Here is a 16,908-nt window from a genome sequence, read left to right as displayed (position 1 = left end):
CACAGCACTTTCAGTCCTTCATTCTTTGCCCTTTTGAATTTTGCCTCTGTGGTACAATTTATCTCTTTACTCTGTCTGCTTTTGTACCCAATCATTGGCTTGTGCTTTCTTAAATTCATGTTACATCCATCATCCACTTGTAAACCTGCTGGTTCATCCTCGGCTCTATCATCCTGGTTCCTCTCCCCCTGCCATATTAGTTTAAACCACTCGCAACAGATTTAGTAAAATTGCCCGCAAGAATATTGCTTCCCCTTGGATTCAAGTACAACCTGTCGCTTATGTTCAAGTCCCACCTGCCCCAGAAGAGGCCCCAATTATCTACAAATCTGAATCCCTGACACTTGCTCCAATTCTTCAGCCACATCTGGTCTGGTACCACATTTATCTGGTCTGCATAACAATCCTTGCAGCACTTCTGTCAGACAGAACTACTGAAAGCTCCATGTGCTTCCCTTCTTGGACTGGCAGGAAAAAAAATATCAGAAGGCAAGTTGCTCATCTGCAACACCAAACTTCCCGCACTCAGTCTTTTAAAGGACTCCTACAATTCACCTACCAACACAACCATCAACAGATGATGCAACAGCCACAGCTATACACACTGTCCTTACACATCTGGAGAAGGAGGATGATTATGTGAGAATGCTGTTCTTGGACTACACTTCAGCATTCAACACCATAATTCCCTCCAGGCTCGACAAGAAGCTCATAGATCTCAACCTTCTCCCCGCCTTGTGCAGCTGGATCCTGGACTTCCTGTCAGATCGCCAGCAGGTGGTAAAAGTAGTCTCCCTCACCTCTGCCCCTCAATACAGGAGCCCCTCAGGGCTGTCTACTAAGCCCCCTCCTTTACCCTCTGTATACCCATGATTGTGCCGCCACCCACAACTCCAATCTGCTAATTAAATTTGCTGACGACACTACACTGACTGGCCTAATCTCAAATAATAATGAGGCAGCCTACAGAGAAGAAGTCATCACCATGACAGAGTTATGTCAAGAAAACAACCTCAGCCTCAATGTTACAAAAACAAAGGAGCTGGTTGTGGATTTCAGGAGGAATGGAGACAGGCTAGCCCCTATTGACATCAATGACCTGTGGCTGAGAAGGTGAACAGCTTTAAGTTCCTTGACATAAACATCGTCAAGGCTATCACATGGTATGTCTGTACATACCAGCTGTGTGGTGAAAAAGGCACAAGTTTGGTATAAGCCCCCCAAATCCTAAGAACTTTCTATAGGGGCACAATTGAGAGCATCCTGACTGGCTGCATCACTGCCTGGTATAGGAACTGTACTTCCCTCAATCGCAGGACTCTGCAGACAGTGGTGTGGACAGCCCAGCACATCTGTAGATGTGAACTTCCCACTATTCAGGACGTTTACAAAGACAGGTGTGTAAAAAAGACCTGAATCACCCCAAGCACAAATTGTTCCAGCTGCTACCATCCGGGAAACGGTACCGCAGCATAGAAGCCAGGACCAACAGGCTCTGGGACAGCTTCTTCCACCAGGACATCAGACTGCTTAATACACACTGACGCAACTGTATTTCTATTTTAGACTGACTATCCGGTTGTACAATTATAAATCACTATATATTGCACGTTAGTCAGAGACGTAACAAAGAATTGTACTCCTCATGTATATGAAGGATGTAAGTAATAGTCAATTCAAGTGGCTCTGTATGGAGTTTTAGGTAGCACAGTAATCAGCGTAATGCTTTACAGCGTCAGCGATCAGGACACAATTCCCACTGTGAAATATAAGGAGCTTGTACATTCTCCTCGTCACTACGTGGGCTTCCTCCGGGAGCTCCTGTTTCCTCCCACATTCCAAAGACATACAGGTTAGGAATGGCAAGTTGTGGGCATACTACGCTGGTTCCAGGAACATATGAACACTTGTGGGCTGCCCCCACCACTGGATTTGGACTGTGTCAGTTGTTGACGAAAAGAACACATTTCATTTCGTTTTAACATCTCAGCGTACATTTGAGAAATAAAGGTGATACTAAATGTTAACTGTTAATCTCTAGGACAGCAGGTTCTAACTGAAAAAAAACACAACTGTTTTTCAAAACCAAGTCCCTGAACAAACCACACCAAGACGAACTCAGATTGGCATTGAATGACTTGATTGACTGACAGTTTATCCCACTGAAGGTGAAATATCAGCAGATGGAAGTCTTTAACTGCCAATACTTTCAGTATTTGTAAATAACCGGAGACACCAAATTTAAGGTTGTGGGCAAAAGTAATGGAGTGCTGGGGAGTTGCTGGAATTTGTCGAGAACTCAATGACAAAAAGAAGCAACAACCATTAGCACCTGATGTTATTGAACTTAACTTTCCCATGGGCAAGAGCTGGTAAATTGGATTAACCACACATTTCATTTAAAGCAAAAATTGGCACTGAGAAGATAATGCTGCAGTGTAACTTCTATTTTGATATTTTATTTATTCTTTTTCTGGAATTTGGGCTTTGCAAGGCCAACACTTATTGTTGAGGGTAGGTGGTGAGTTCACCTTCTGGTGAAGGTACACCTACAATGCTAAGGGAGGATACTTGAGGACTTAAACCCAGTGACGATGAAAGGGCAGTGATGTGCTCCAAGGCCAAGATGGTGTGTGACATGGAGCAGTGGTCCCCAACCACCGGGCCGCGAGCATGTGCTACCAGGCCACGTGGAAGCGATATGATTTGGCGATATGAAACGACATGAGTCAGCTGCACCTTTCTTCATTCCCTGTCACGCACTGTTGAACTTGAATGCGCCCCCCCGCCCCCGGCCCCCACCATCGGCCAGTCCGCAAGAATATCATCAATATTAAACTGGTCCGCGGTGCAAAAAAAGGTTGGGGACCCCTGACGTGGAGGGAATCTGGAAGGGCCAGGATCCCAATGTACCTTCACGACATCTACCACAAAAGGTAGGATCTTGCCGATGGCTACCCATTTCAATTCGACTTCCCATTATGACATGTCTGTCCACGGCCTTCTCTACAGCTCCAAAGAGGGCACACTCAGGATGGGTAGCCTGCAACCTGGTGGTATGAATCACGATTTCTCTAACTTGCAGTAATTTCTTCCCCCCTCCATCTTCTCGCTTTTTCCATTTCCCATTCTGCCTCTCCTCCTACTGCTTCTCATCTCACCTGCCCATCACCTCCCTCTGGTTCTCCTCCTCCTTCCCTTTCTTCCATGCTCCACTCTCCTCTCGTATCAGATTCCTTCTTCTTCAGCCATTTACCTCTTCTATCTATCATTTCCCAGCTTTTTATTTCACAGCCTCTCCCTCACCTGGTCTCACTTATCATCCGCCAGCTTGTACTTCTCACCATCCACCCATCTTGTTATTCTAGAAAATTGGTTGGCAGACAGGAAACAAAGAGTAGGGATTAATGGGTCCTTTCAGAATGGCAGGCAGTGACTAGTGGGGTACCACAAGGCTCAGTGCTGGGACTGCAGCTATTTACAATATATATTAATGATTTAGATGAAGGGATTAAAAGAAACATTAGCAAATTTGCAGATGACACAGCTGGGTGGCAGTGAGAAATGTGAGGAGGATGTTTTGAGAATGCAGGGTGACTTGGACAGGTTGGGTGAGTGGGCAGATGCAGTTTAATGTGGATAAATGTGAGGTTATCCTCTTTAGTAGCAAGAACAGGAAGGCAGATTACTATTTGAACGGTGTCAAATTAGGAAGAGGGGAAGTACAACGAGATCTAGGTGTCCTTGCTCATCAGTCACTGAAAGTAAGCATGCAGGTACAGCAGGCAGTGAAGAAAGCTAATGGCATGTTGGCCTTCATAACAAGGGGAGTTGAGTATAAGAGCAAAGAGGTCCTTCTGCAGTTATACAGGGCCCTGGTGAGACCACACCTGGAGTATTGTGTACAGTTTTGGTCTCCAAATTTGAGGAAGGACATTCTAGCTATTGAGGGAGTGCAGCGTAGGTTCACATGGTTAATTCCCAGGATGGCAGTACTGTCATATGTTGAAAGATTGGAGCGACTGTGCTTGTATACACTGGAATTTAGAAGGATGAGAGGGGATCTGATTGAAACATATAAGATTATTAAGGGATTGGACACACTCCAGGCAGGAAACATGTTCCCGATGTTGGGGGAGTCCAGAACCAGAGGCCACAGTTTAAGACTAAGGGGTAGACCATTTAGAACGGAGTTGAGGAAAGACTTTTTCACACAGAGGGTTGTGGTTCTGTGGAATGCTCTGCCTCAGAAGGCAGTGGAGGCCAATTCTCTGGATTCTTTCAAGAAAGACAGAGCTCTTAAAGATAGTGGAGTCAAGGGATATAGGGAGAAGTCAGGAAAAGGGTACTGATTATGGATGATCAGCCATGCTCACAGTGAATGGCGATGCTGGCTCGAAGGGCTGAATGGCCTACTCCTGAACCTATTGTCTATTCTAGCATCTTCCTCCTTCCTTTCCAGTCATTATGAAGGCTCTTGGCCCAAAACAACTATTTATTCCCCTCCCTAGATTAGCTCCCTGTTGACCACGCAATAAACATGCAGTCCTCCTGCTGCACTGCGAATATGCAAAATGCACTGAAAAACCTTTTTTTAATAAAAAGGCTTTTCAGTGCATTTTGCATATTCGCAGTGCAGCAGGAGGACTGCATCTTTATTGTGTGGTCAACAGGGAGCTAATCCAGTGCACTGCTTTGCCTAGATGGTGTTAGGATGGTGTACCACTTTACAAATTCCATTGCATCAAAAGTTATTGCACCCTTCAAAAGCCTCACATTCCCTTCAAGACCTTGCCAAAGCTTTATAATAGCTCCAGAGGTGTCATAAAGCAACATTAAAACCAAAATATATACCAACTAAGTATTCAAAATAATATCCTGCACCAATAAACAATTAGTTGTTCAAATTTCCCAAATTAATTCCAATTTTTAAAAATAGGTTTGAATACTGAACCATTTCCTATTGATTATGAGAATATAGTAAGTGCGTATGTGGACGATTAATAATGTGGTGAATCGATTGGACCTCTACGGAAGGCTCTCTTTCTTTTTGAACGCAAGAAATAGGAGGAGTAAGCCATCTAACCCGTTGAGCCTGCTCTGTCATTCAATAAGATCATGGCTGATTTAACCATGAACTCATCTCCACCTACCTGCCTTTTTTCCCCATAACCCTTATTTCCCTACTATGCAACCTTGTCTTAAATACATTTAGTCAAGTCAAGTCACTTTTTATTGTCATTTCGACCATAAGCTGCTGGTACAGTACACAGTAAAAACGAAACAACGTTCCTCCAGGACCATGGTGCTACATGAAACAACACAAAACTACACTAGACCAAGTGAGACAGCACAAGGCTGCACTAGACTACGTAAAACAACATAAAAACTGCACTAGACTACAGACCTACATAGGAATACGTGAACTGCACAAAACAGTGCAGGGCAGTACAATAATTAATAAACAAGATGATAGGCACAGTAGAGGACAAATTACAATATAATAATAAACGATGTAAATGTCAGTCTAGACTCTGAGTATTGAGGAGTCTGATGGCTTGGGGGAAGAAACTGTTACATAGTCTGGTCGTGACAGCCCGAATGCTTCTGTACCTTTTGCCAGATGGCAGGAGGGAGAAGAATTTGTATGAGGGGTGCGTGGGGTCCTTCACAAAACTGTTAGCTTTGTGGGTGCAGCGTGTGGTGTAAATGTCTGTAATGGCGGGAAGAAAGACCCCGATGATCTTCTCAACTGACTTCACTATCCGCTGCAGGGTCTTGCGATCCAAGACGGTGCAATTCCCAAACCAGGCAGTGATGCAGCTGCTCAGGATGCTCTCGATACAACCTCTGTAGAATGTGGTGAGGATGGGGGGTGGGAGATGGACTTTTCTCAGCCTTCGCAGAAAGTAGAGATGCTGCTGGCCTTTCTTGGCTATGGAGCTGGTGTTGAGGGACCAGGTGAGATTCTCTGCCAGGTGAACACCAAGAAATTTGGTGCTGTTAACTATCTCAACAGAGAAGCCGTCAATGTTCAGCGGAGAGTGGTATCTCCGTGCTCTCCTGAAGTCAACAACCATCTCTTTTGTTTTGTTCATATTTAGAGACAGGTTGTTGGCTCTGCACCAGTCCGTTAGCCGCTGCACCTCCTCTCTGTATGTTGACTCATCGTTCGTGCTGATGAGACCCATCACGGTTGTGTCATCGGTAAACTTGATGATGTGATTCGAGCTGTGTATTGCTGCAGTTGTGGGTCAGCAGAGTGAACAGCAGTGGACTGAGCACACAGCCCTGGCCCCCCCCCCCCCGTGCTCAGTGTGATGGTGTTGGAGTTGCTGCTTCCAATCCAGACTGACTGAGGTCTCCCAGTCAGGAAGTCTAGGATCCAGTTGCAGAGGGAGGTGTTCAGGCCCACCAGTTTCAGCTTTCCAATCAGGTGCTGAGGAATGATTGTGTTGAATGCTGAACTGAAGTCTATGAAAGTATGTGTCTTTTTTGTCCAGGTGGGTGAGGGGCCAGGTGGAGGGTGGTGGCAATGGCGTCGTCTGTTGAGCGGTTGGGACGATACGCGAACTGCAGGGGGTCAAGTGAGGGAGGCAGCAGGGCCTTGATGTGTCTCATGACGAGCCTCTCAAAACATTTCAAGATGATGGATGTGAGAACAACGGGACAGTAGTCGTTGAGACAGGACACTGAAGACTTCTTCGGCACAGGGACGATGGTGGCGGCCTTGAAGCACGTTGATTTATTGTGGTAGCCTCCACTGCTTCATTGGGCAGAGAATTCCACGGATTCATCACTCTCTGGGAAAAGCAGTCCCTCATCTCCATTCTAAATCTACTCCCCTGAATCTTAAGGCCATGTCCCCTAGTTCTAATCTCACCTTCCACTGGAAACAACTTTCCTGCTTCTATATGTTTCTACAAGTCTCCTCTCATTCTTGTCAATTCCAGCAAGTACAGTCCCGGACGACTCAATCTTTCGTCATTGTCTAAACCCCTCATCTCTGGAATCAACCTGGTGAACCTTCTCTGCACCACCTCCAAATCCTGTATATCCTTCCTCAAGTAAGGAGACCAGAACTGCACACAGTGCTCCAGGTATGGTCTTACCAGTATCCTGGACAGTTGTAGCATAACCTCTTGCTCTTAAATTCAATCCCTCTAGCAATGAAGACCAACACTCCATTTCCCTTCTTGACAGCCTGCTGCACCTGCAAACCAACCTTTTGTGATTCATGCACGAGCACAACCAACTCCCTCAGCACAGCAGCCTGCTGCAATTCACTACTTAAACAATAATCTGCTCTTCCAGTTTCCTTCCAAATTGGATGACGTTGCAATTACAGGTTTCCCCTGCTATCCGAATGTAGAGCATTCCTATGAAACGGTTCGTAAGCGGAAATGGAGTAAAGCGAAGAAGCAATTACCATTAATTTATATGGGAAAATTTTTTTGAGTGTTCCCAGGCCCAAAAAAAACCTACTAAATCATACCAAATAGCACATAAAACCTAAAATAACACTAACATATAGTAAAAGCAGGAATGATATGATAAATACACAGCCTATGTAAACATAACTTTGCTGGATCAAATAACGACAGCACAAAAAGATCGTTACTTATCTTTTCACCCGCTTATTTCTTCGAGCTCAGCTGGCGAGTGAACTTGGACCCGACATCAGGGAGAGAACCTTTCTCATCTCCCCGGCGGTTCTACAAGTTCACTGCCTGATGTCAGAATTGTCAGAGGTTATAAGGCCACTGATACAAAAGAACAATCAATTTGATAACCATTCCGGCCAAGTCAGTGGACTATGGATAGAAAGAACAATCAGTTTGATAACCATTCCGGCCAAGTCAATGGACTATTGATACAAAAGTACAATCAATTTGTTAGACACTCCAGCCACCTTAAGTAAAGAAAAGAACGTCCCACCTGGTTTGCTGGAGCCACAACTTAATTACAAAGATAAGAACATCCATCTAATTTATGCTTTAAATAAAAAGGAATGTTCTGTCTAATTTCCATCAGGTACTGCTTTTTGTCAAAATCAAAAGGTGTGAAAAGCCCAGAGAGATCTTATGTGGATCTGGGCGAACTTAAACCCTTACCTTGCTCCAAAGAAAGCAGCTGTGAGACATTATTCAAACACACTGCAGTCACAGACGTAGTCAGTACTTAATTCATTGTTTACAGGGTTCTGAGAATCCCCCATTCCCTTAAACTTTATCACCTATATAAAGTAGAAATAATGTATGTACAGTGTAGTTTCACTTAACAGAATCGGTAAGTTTGAGCCAAAATCAATTTGTCGAAAAAAAAATCGGCATGTACACACATGGGCACACACCTGCCCGTGCAAGGCTTCATGGTCATGGTAGTCTTTCTCGAGGTAAACACAAGTTTAAAGCGAGCGCCCTTTTTCGTAAAAGTGAAAATCCTCTTTCAGTTAACGAAAACAGGTACTAATGTAGGTCTTTCGTAAAAGCGAAATGTCGTAAAGAGAACATTCGGAAAGCGGGGGACACGTGTACCAACATTGTATTCCATCTGCCAGACTTTTTGCACACCTTCAAGTGCATGTTTTTTATCTCAGCGGGCCCAGCTCATCACTACTGCTCTGTCAGTTGCTCAGCATGTACCGTGGCCAACTTGGCTCACTAAAAGCATTTAATCCTACTACCCCACTGTCATTCCGCTCCACACATATGCAACAAATACCAAGTTAAAGATATTGAACTACCTTTCTTCTTACTGTCCTCATCATCTGCCTCTGGAACTTTCTCCTCCAAGTTCTCAGATATCATGGACTCCCTGGATTCCATTGCCGGCGCCTCCTCCGTTTGCTGTTCCATGCCATCTTCTTCCAACATGAAAGGCTTCTTCTTTTTCTTCTTCTTCTTGGTCATAGTGGGATCGAAAATCATCTGTACAAGACAGCAGATCAAACAAAGCTTCAGAACAAACGTTAGCACGTTTAAAAATATTTCCTCTATTATTCACTCAAGAAATAATTAAGCATGTTACAAATTGAGATTAACGACGTTTGAACTAAAGCTTAGTACCTTTCCTCAAGTATTATTTAAAACTTGGGAGAAAGGAAACTGTAACAAATAAATCAAAAGTGATTGGTGATACTTGTCATTAATTCCGCCTATTTTGCAACCATCAAATTAAAGACTTTTATAAATATACGATTTAATTCCACTCTTAATCTGTCTAAAATCAAGAATGATATTAGACAGATCAATTAACGATGGGATGGGATGGGATGGTAGCATAGTGTTTAGCCCGACGCTTTATAGCATAGGCAACCTGGGTTCAATTCCTGCTGCCTTCTGTAAGGAATTTGTATGTTCTCCCTATGACTACATTGGCTTCCTCTGGGTGTTCAGGTTTCCTTTCACAGTCCAAAGATGTACTGGTTGATGGGCTAATTGGCCCCATGATTAGTCCAGGATTAAATAGGAGGTTGCTGGACAGTGCAGCTTGAAGGACCAGAAGAGCTTGTTCCGCACTGTATCTCAATTAAAAAAAAATTTTTTAAATCAACACCATTTCTGAACCACAAAGGATCTCCAGTAAGGAACAGCGCTTGACACCACTCAAACTTTATTAAGGGAAACAATGGTGTGATAAAAGTAGGGAACATTGTTCAGAGATTGAGACTGACAGAAAATGCACGACAAATGGATTTTGCAGTCACTGTTCATGTTTGATATAGTACATGATCATCACGAGGTGTACTCCAGGAAACAAGAAAAGGATGCAGAAAAGGTCTGTATTTCCATAAGACCATAAGACAAAGGAGCAGCTATTCAGCCCATCGAGTCTGCTCCGCCATTTTATCATGAGCTGATCCATTCTCCCATTTAATCCCACTCCCCCGCCTTCTCACCATAACCTTTGATGCCCTTTGATTTCACCTCTTTAGAAGAAAATAACTGCAGCAATTGATTTGTTAAAGGGATCATTTAAATGGCAGTTGATATGTTGTTCTTGGAGCCAATATCCTGAGGGATCTTGGTTAGTTAAGAGCAAATATTTTCATATTTGGGAATTAATTGAAATGTCATAAACTACCCATCGTGCATCTTAGTTACAACAGAAAACAGACATGCAGGCAGGAGAAACAGGCCTAGGACACAATCTCCAGATCCTGAAAAGTTATAGAATTGAAACTACTCAACCTTGCTCTCACCAATCAATCTACCCTTTGGTGATGGATGTCTCTCCATCACAGCACAGCAAAAGTTCAAGTTCTGTGGCACCAACATTGTGCTAAATGGGACAAACATCGATCAGAACAAAGTATCCACAAAGTACCGTAGACATTCATCAGCACAAGGTGAAGCAACAGCATTTGAGCTACAATTAAACTGGGGCCAGTCCCAGCTCAGTAAGGTTGAAGTCCAGAGGTAGAAGCCTGAAGGCCGAAGACCAAAATGGAGACCTGAAGGAATCACAGCCCAGGTGACTAGGGTCAGAGCTCTGTGCAAGTCCAGAAGTCGAGGCTCAAAGGTCAGACCCACGACCAGACTCCTGAGGCAAAGTCCTAAGTGGGAGGCCTGATGCCTGAGCGTCCAGGCCTGGTGGGTGGCCTTAAAAATGAGTTGTGATCTGAGCAAAACTTGAGATGCTGCAAAATATTTAGTGTCTCTATGATGAAGCTCAATCTGCCTTATGTCAAGGCAACATTTGACCAAGCGTAACATCAAGCAGCCTAACTAAGTGGACCAGCAAGAATATAAAAAAGGGTCGAGTCAGGAATGTTCATATCGTGACCCGGTTAATCCGAAAGGAGACCAATCCTGACACCGCGCGCCAGACAAGAATGGCTGACTGTCTGGTGCGACACACTAAAAAAATTCTTAGTTGCTTCATCAGTGACCTTAATACCATTGGAAAAGGAGCAAGCCATTCAGCTGCTCAAGCCCGCTCCATCAATGAGTTCATCCTCACACCATCTTATGAAGTCACTCAACAGATCGAGCTGAGCAACAGAGAAGCTGAAGGCAGTGTGGACAGGGCCAACGAACTTAACCTGTTCTTTAACAGATATGACATTGTGGCCCCTGCCCATCCCCCACATGAGCCATCTGTTGTCGGCCCCCAACCAACACATATTCCACTCTCCCCTCCTACCCCTCCTCACAGTCCCCCACCCTGCTCTCATGACTATACCCCTTCCCCACACGAAACCACCACGGTGTGCTTCACAGCTGAACAGGTGAGAAGACAGCTGAAACATCTCAACCCAAGCAAGGCTGCAGAACCGGATGGTGTCAGTACCAGGGGGCTCAAAGCCTGTGCCCCTCAGCTATGTGGAGTACTTCGCCATGTATTCAGCCTGAGCCTGAGGCTCCGGAGGGTTCCTGTATTGTGGAAGATGTCCTGCCTCGTCCCTGTGCCGAAGACGCCGCGCCCCAGCGGCCTCAATGACTACAGACTGGTGGCATTGACCTCCCACATCATGAAGACCCTGGAGAGACATGTTCTGGAGCTGCTTCGGCCTATGGTCAGGCCACACTTAGATCCCCTCCAGTTCGCCGACCAGCCCCGACTAGGAGTTGAGGATGCCATCGTCTACCTGCTGAACCGTGTCTACGCCCACCTGGACAAGTCAGCGAGCACTGTTAGGGTCATGTTTTTTGATTTCTCCAGTGTGTTCAACACCATTCACCCTGTTTTGCTGGGGGAGAAGCTGACAGCGATGCGGGTGGATGCTTCCCTGGTGTCATGGATTCTTGATTACCTGACTAGCAGACCACAGTACGTGTGCTTGCAACACTGTGTGTCCGACAGAGTGATCAGCAGCACTGGGGCTCCACAGGGGACTGTCTTGTCTCCCTTTCTCTTCACCACTTACACCTCGGACTTCAACTACTGCACACAGTCTTGTCATCTTCAGAAGTTTTCGGATGACTCTGCCATAGTTGGATGCATCAGCAAGGGAGATGAGGCTGAGTACAGGGCTACGGTAGGAAACTTTGTCACATGGTGTGAGCAGAATTATCTGCAGCTTAATGTGAAAAAGACCATGGAGCTGGTGGTAGACCTGAGGAGAGCTAAGGTACCGGTGACCCCTGTTTCCATCCAGGGGGTCAGTGTGGACATGGTGGAGGATTACAAATACCTGGGGATACGAATTGACAATAAACTGGACTGGTCAAAGAACACTGAGGCTGTCTACAAGGGTCAGAGCCGTCTCTACTTTGACTGAGGTCCTTTAACATCTGCTGGACGATGCTGAGGATGTTCTACGAGTCTGTGGTGGCCAGTGCTATCATGTTTGCTGTTGTGTGCTGGGGCAGCAGACACCAACAGAATCAACAAACTCATCGTAAGGCCAGTGATGTTGTGGGGATGGAACTGGACTCTCTGACGGTGGTGTGTGAAAAGAGGATGCTGTCCAAGTTGCATGCCATCTTGGACAATGTCTCCCATCCACTACATAATGTACTGGTTGGGCACAGGAGTACATTCAGCCAGAGACTCAGTCCACCGAGATGCAACACAGAGGAAGTCTGTGGCCATCAAACTTTACAACTCCTCCCTTGGAGGGTCAGACACCCTGAGCCGATAGGCTGGTCCTGGACTTATTTCATAATTTACTGGCGTAATTTACATATTACTATTTATGGTTATATTACTATTTATCATTTACAGTGCAACTGTAATGAAAACCAATTTCCCCAGGGATCAATAAAGTATGACTATGACTATGAGCAGCGTATGTGCACTTTACACATCCTTTTGTACAGAAGTTGCTCCTTCCCTCCACTAGCCTTCAGCTCAGCCCTGGACAACGTGTAGTGCCTGCTTAGCCCTCCTGATCAGGGTCACTTGAAACCACAGGAGCAGGTGGTGAATGGTCATACAAACAGCTGGTGCATATCACAAATCCTTGTTTATGCGACCACTGGCGCCAAGTAGACAATCTCTGACGAGTACTGATAAAGGTTGGGGTCACCCATCTTGTAAAGACACCGCTCAGAAGACGACAATGGGAAACAACTTCTGCAGAAAAATTTGCCAAGAACAATCATGGTGGTGGATAGAGAAAATAAGCAGATCAAGGATAAATAGAAGACCATGATCACCCACATGATACCACACAGCAGAAGCTGATGGAATCAATGACGTTTTAGATTGAAAACCTGTATCAAGCCCTGACGCAGGCCTTGACCTGAAAGAGTGATAACGCTACTGGGTAAGCTGAGTTCCTCCAGCAGATTCCAGTATCTGCAGTCTCGTGTCCCTCTGCTGATTCTTCATTTCCTCAAAAGCCAGTCTATTCTTCATTAGGAAAGGAAGACAAAGGTGTATACCGAATGAAGTAAATAAAATTGAGGGGGACAGATAGAAAGTGGGAACTTTTCCCCAAATCAGACGTGTCTAAAACCAGAGGACATAAGGTGAGGGCAAAGAGGAAGAAACTCAGGAAGAATGAATGGAGACCCAGAGGCAGCTGGCCCTGGGGTAGGAGGCCGGTGCAGGCACCTACGTGGGAAATGGCTTCTTTTACTGTTACTATCTTGTTTTGTTATGTTGTTCCTGCTGCTTGCGTTGTTCCATGGAATATGGTGGACATGCTAAGCTGGCACCAGAGTGTGTGGCGCCACTCACGTCTCACTGTATGTTTTGATGTACATGTGAAAAATAAATCTGAATCAATGTGTTTGTTTTCTATCCAGGTTGTAAACTGGAATGCACTGCCTGAGGCAATGCAGAAGACAGATTCTCTCACCAAAAAATATCACTAAGTCATAGACCAAACATGAGTAAATAAGATTGCTATAAATGAGTTATTGAGAGTTGGCTTAGACATAGTGAAATGAAAGAATCTGTTTCTGCATGACTATGATGCAAAACCAAGTAGGAATGTGTGTATGATAAAGAATCAAAAAGATTTCAGGAGAATAGACATGCTACAGCAGGGGTTCTTAACTTGGGATCTCAGGGGTCCATGAACTTGGATGGGAAAAAAATTTACACCTTTATTTTCACTAACTTCCAACTGAAACTTAGCATTTTCTTCAATTATGAATGTAGGCAACAAACCACAGTAGTATTAGCAGTAACTGTGACTTTGTCACTGATATAAATCACAGATATTTTCACATCACATTACAGTTGTTACAGGTATCGCAAAAGGTAAATTTGAGATGTGTACGATCTCTATTTCGAAATTATGCAATTAGGCCTGCTACTAGATCAAATGTGATTGCAGTCTTCCTGGATGCAGACACTTGTGTGACGAGCTGGCCACCTATCGGGCCGCCCTGCGATTGGACGTCCAACATGACATGCATGTTGCTTTGCCAAAGACCAGTCTACAATTTAATGTTCCAATTCAAGCTAAACAACAGCAGTCTTCACACTAAGACTCTTAAAAATTAAATTTTAACTTGCCTACATTTTAAATGTATAGTCTTGTGATTTGTGTTAATAAAGCACATATGTTACTGTATCAGAAATTTGTTTTCTTTATATTTTGATAACTGTATTTCAATATAACTGGTTTCTTTTGTAATTTTATGTATTTTATTTGATAATACTTAAATACATGTTCTGAGAAGGGGTCTGTAGACTTCACCAGACTGCCAAAGGGGTCCACAACGATTAAAAGATTGAGAACTCCAGTGCTAAATGAAGCAACATTGTTTGCCAAAGGGCCTGTGCTGTGCTGTCAGTTCGGAAATTTTTGATCCATTTTGATTGAATAATCAGTTTTCAGGTTCATTACTTCATTGTAGTTTTATTTTTAGTATTTATTTGCATGTATCTTGTAGCTTGTATCTTCTATGAATTCAAAGTATTTGTCTCTGATGGCACTTCCTTCCCTGATGTAAATCCTCTCATTTGTGTTGGCAATGTCAATTTCACTAGTCTTTTCCCCATTTACATCGCCAGGGAAGCTTGGTGCTAGTAAGGACACTGTGTGCCAACTCCATCTCCAAGGACTGAAGTCAAGGTGATAGTTAACTAGCTGAAGGTCAATTGAAAATGGCAACACACACTGGAATTTCCCAACAAAACCCACACCGCCCAAAACGAATAATGGGGAAAAAAATCTCCAGAACCCAAGTCAAATAGCTGAAGTAACAAGAAGGGTCCAGAACAGAGAGGTATGAGAACGACCAGAATGAAAGATTCGGATGGCAGTGTGGGAAGGGTTTTGGGGAACCAAGACTGGAGAGTAGAAAGGAGATGGCAAGCAGAGGCAGGAATCAGAATCAAGATTTACTATTACTGGCACGTGCCATGAAATTTGGTGTTTTGCAGCAGCATAACATTGCAATACATAATAAAACAATAAATTACAATTAGTATATACATAAAAATAGTGCAAAGAGAGCAAAACAAAAGTGAGTTAGTATTCATGGGTTCACACTGAGAAAAATGTCAAGGGGTAGGCAGGCAGAAGGAAAGGTAGTGAGGGAGAAGTTGCAAGAGGTGATAGTGGAGGAGAGGGAACAGAGTGAAGTGATCTGAAATCCAAACCTGGCATTGAGACACACTACCCAAAGGACCACCCCTCCAACTTGATGCTCCTCCCCCAGATCATCCCTCTAAAGCCACACTAGTAGCAGCTCCATGCTGGGTCCCCCACTACTCAGGAGCACCTCCCCCTCTCAACCCCAACAGGGTTTCTCACTACCCAGGGGCAGCTCCCTGAGGCTCCTCCCCCAGATCTTACCCCCCCAACAGGCTCACCAGACCCCCCCCTATCATGGGGGCACTTCCTGGCGGGGTTCCCTACCACCCAAAGCCCTCTCTCACCGCGGGGGCACCTCCCCACAAGGATCCCCCACTTCCAGGGGCATCTCCCCGTAGGGTTCTCCCTCTCCCCCAACATCCTCACCAGGGGCACCTACCCACAGAATTCCCCTACTACCCAAGGGCCACCTCCCACTCTCCGCAGATAAACCCCCAACGTCCTCACTGGGGCCCTCCCTCACCACGGAGGAACCTCCCCGCAGGATTCTCCCACTACATAGAGGCACCTCCAAATCCCAGTCCACGAGGAAAGCTCTCCATTGGGCTAACCACTTCCCCGGGCCTCTGTCAGGGTACCGCCACCCATCGTCCGGGCCACACACACCGGGCGTGGTGTCGGGCGGCACGCGGCCCGGGTAGGCCTCAGGCCCGCCTCACACATCCACTCAGCGCAAGGAGCTAGTAGCCCTCTCCCTATCCATCCATACTTCCCGGCAGCGCCGCCACATCAGGACCCTACCTCATCTCCAGACATGACGGCGCCTCTGGTTTAAAAAGCCTCCCGTTCGCTGCCCGATTCCTGTCACCACTAGAGAAGGAGTGCAACACCCGCAGCCCAACAGCCAACCTCTTCGCCCCACCCTCTTTCCCCGTCATGCTCCACCATTGGCCAGTTTTACCGACTCTTCCATTTCTATTGGTTAACTGCTTTGCCAGCCAAATTACGTCATGTAGGCGACAGCCATCATGCGGGATCTTCTACCATTGCATCATCTTTCCTCTGCAGTTCAGACTACTGCTGCGCATGTGCCAAACCTAAATGTTATAACGCATGCGGGGAGGTAATAGTGTAGTTGCTCTTCTATATTTCAGGACTGAATAAACGCAAAATCTGAATATCACTGGCAAACGTCGTACAATGTGTTGTTTTGCGAGAGCAGCACATTGCAATAAACTATATATTACAATAAGAGTATATTAAAAATAAATCGTGCAAAAAGAGAGAAAAAAACAATAGTGAGGATTATGGGTTCATTGTCCATTCGAAATCTGATGGCAGAGAGGAAAAAACTGCTCCTGAAACGTTGAATGTGGGTCTTCAGGCTCCTGTACCTTCTCCTTGATGGTAACAATGAGAAGAGGGCATATCCTGGGTGTTGGATGTCCGAATGATGGATGCTG

The 16,908-nt window shown here is 45.1% G+C and overlaps 1 protein-coding gene across 1 annotated transcript in view; it reads right to left on the bottom strand.

Annotated features, from left to right (window-relative positions):
• Positions 1–16,371, bottom strand: part of eif2s2 (eukaryotic translation initiation factor 2, subunit 2 beta) — a 77,177-nt gene extending 60,806 nt beyond the window's left edge. Inside the window, exons 1-2 of the mRNA XM_063041042.1 lie at positions 16,247–16,371; positions 8,747–8,930 (exon numbers count right to left, since the gene is read on the bottom strand). Coding sequence (XP_062897112.1) covers positions 8,747–8,930; positions 16,247–16,261 — 199 coding nt within the window. The 5' untranslated portion in view covers positions 16,262–16,371. The remainder of the gene's footprint in view (positions 1–8,746; positions 8,931–16,246) is intronic.
• Between the last annotated feature and the right edge of the window lie 537 nt (positions 16,372–16,908).

The sequence above is a fragment of the Mobula hypostoma genome, chromosome 2 (assembly GCF_963921235.1).
Source record: "Mobula hypostoma chromosome 2, sMobHyp1.1, whole genome shotgun sequence".
NCBI lineage: Eukaryota > Metazoa > Chordata > Chondrichthyes > Myliobatiformes > Myliobatidae > Mobula > Mobula hypostoma.
Note: the sequence above shows the minus strand (reverse complement) of the source record. Positions and strands in the feature narration are given on the sequence as shown.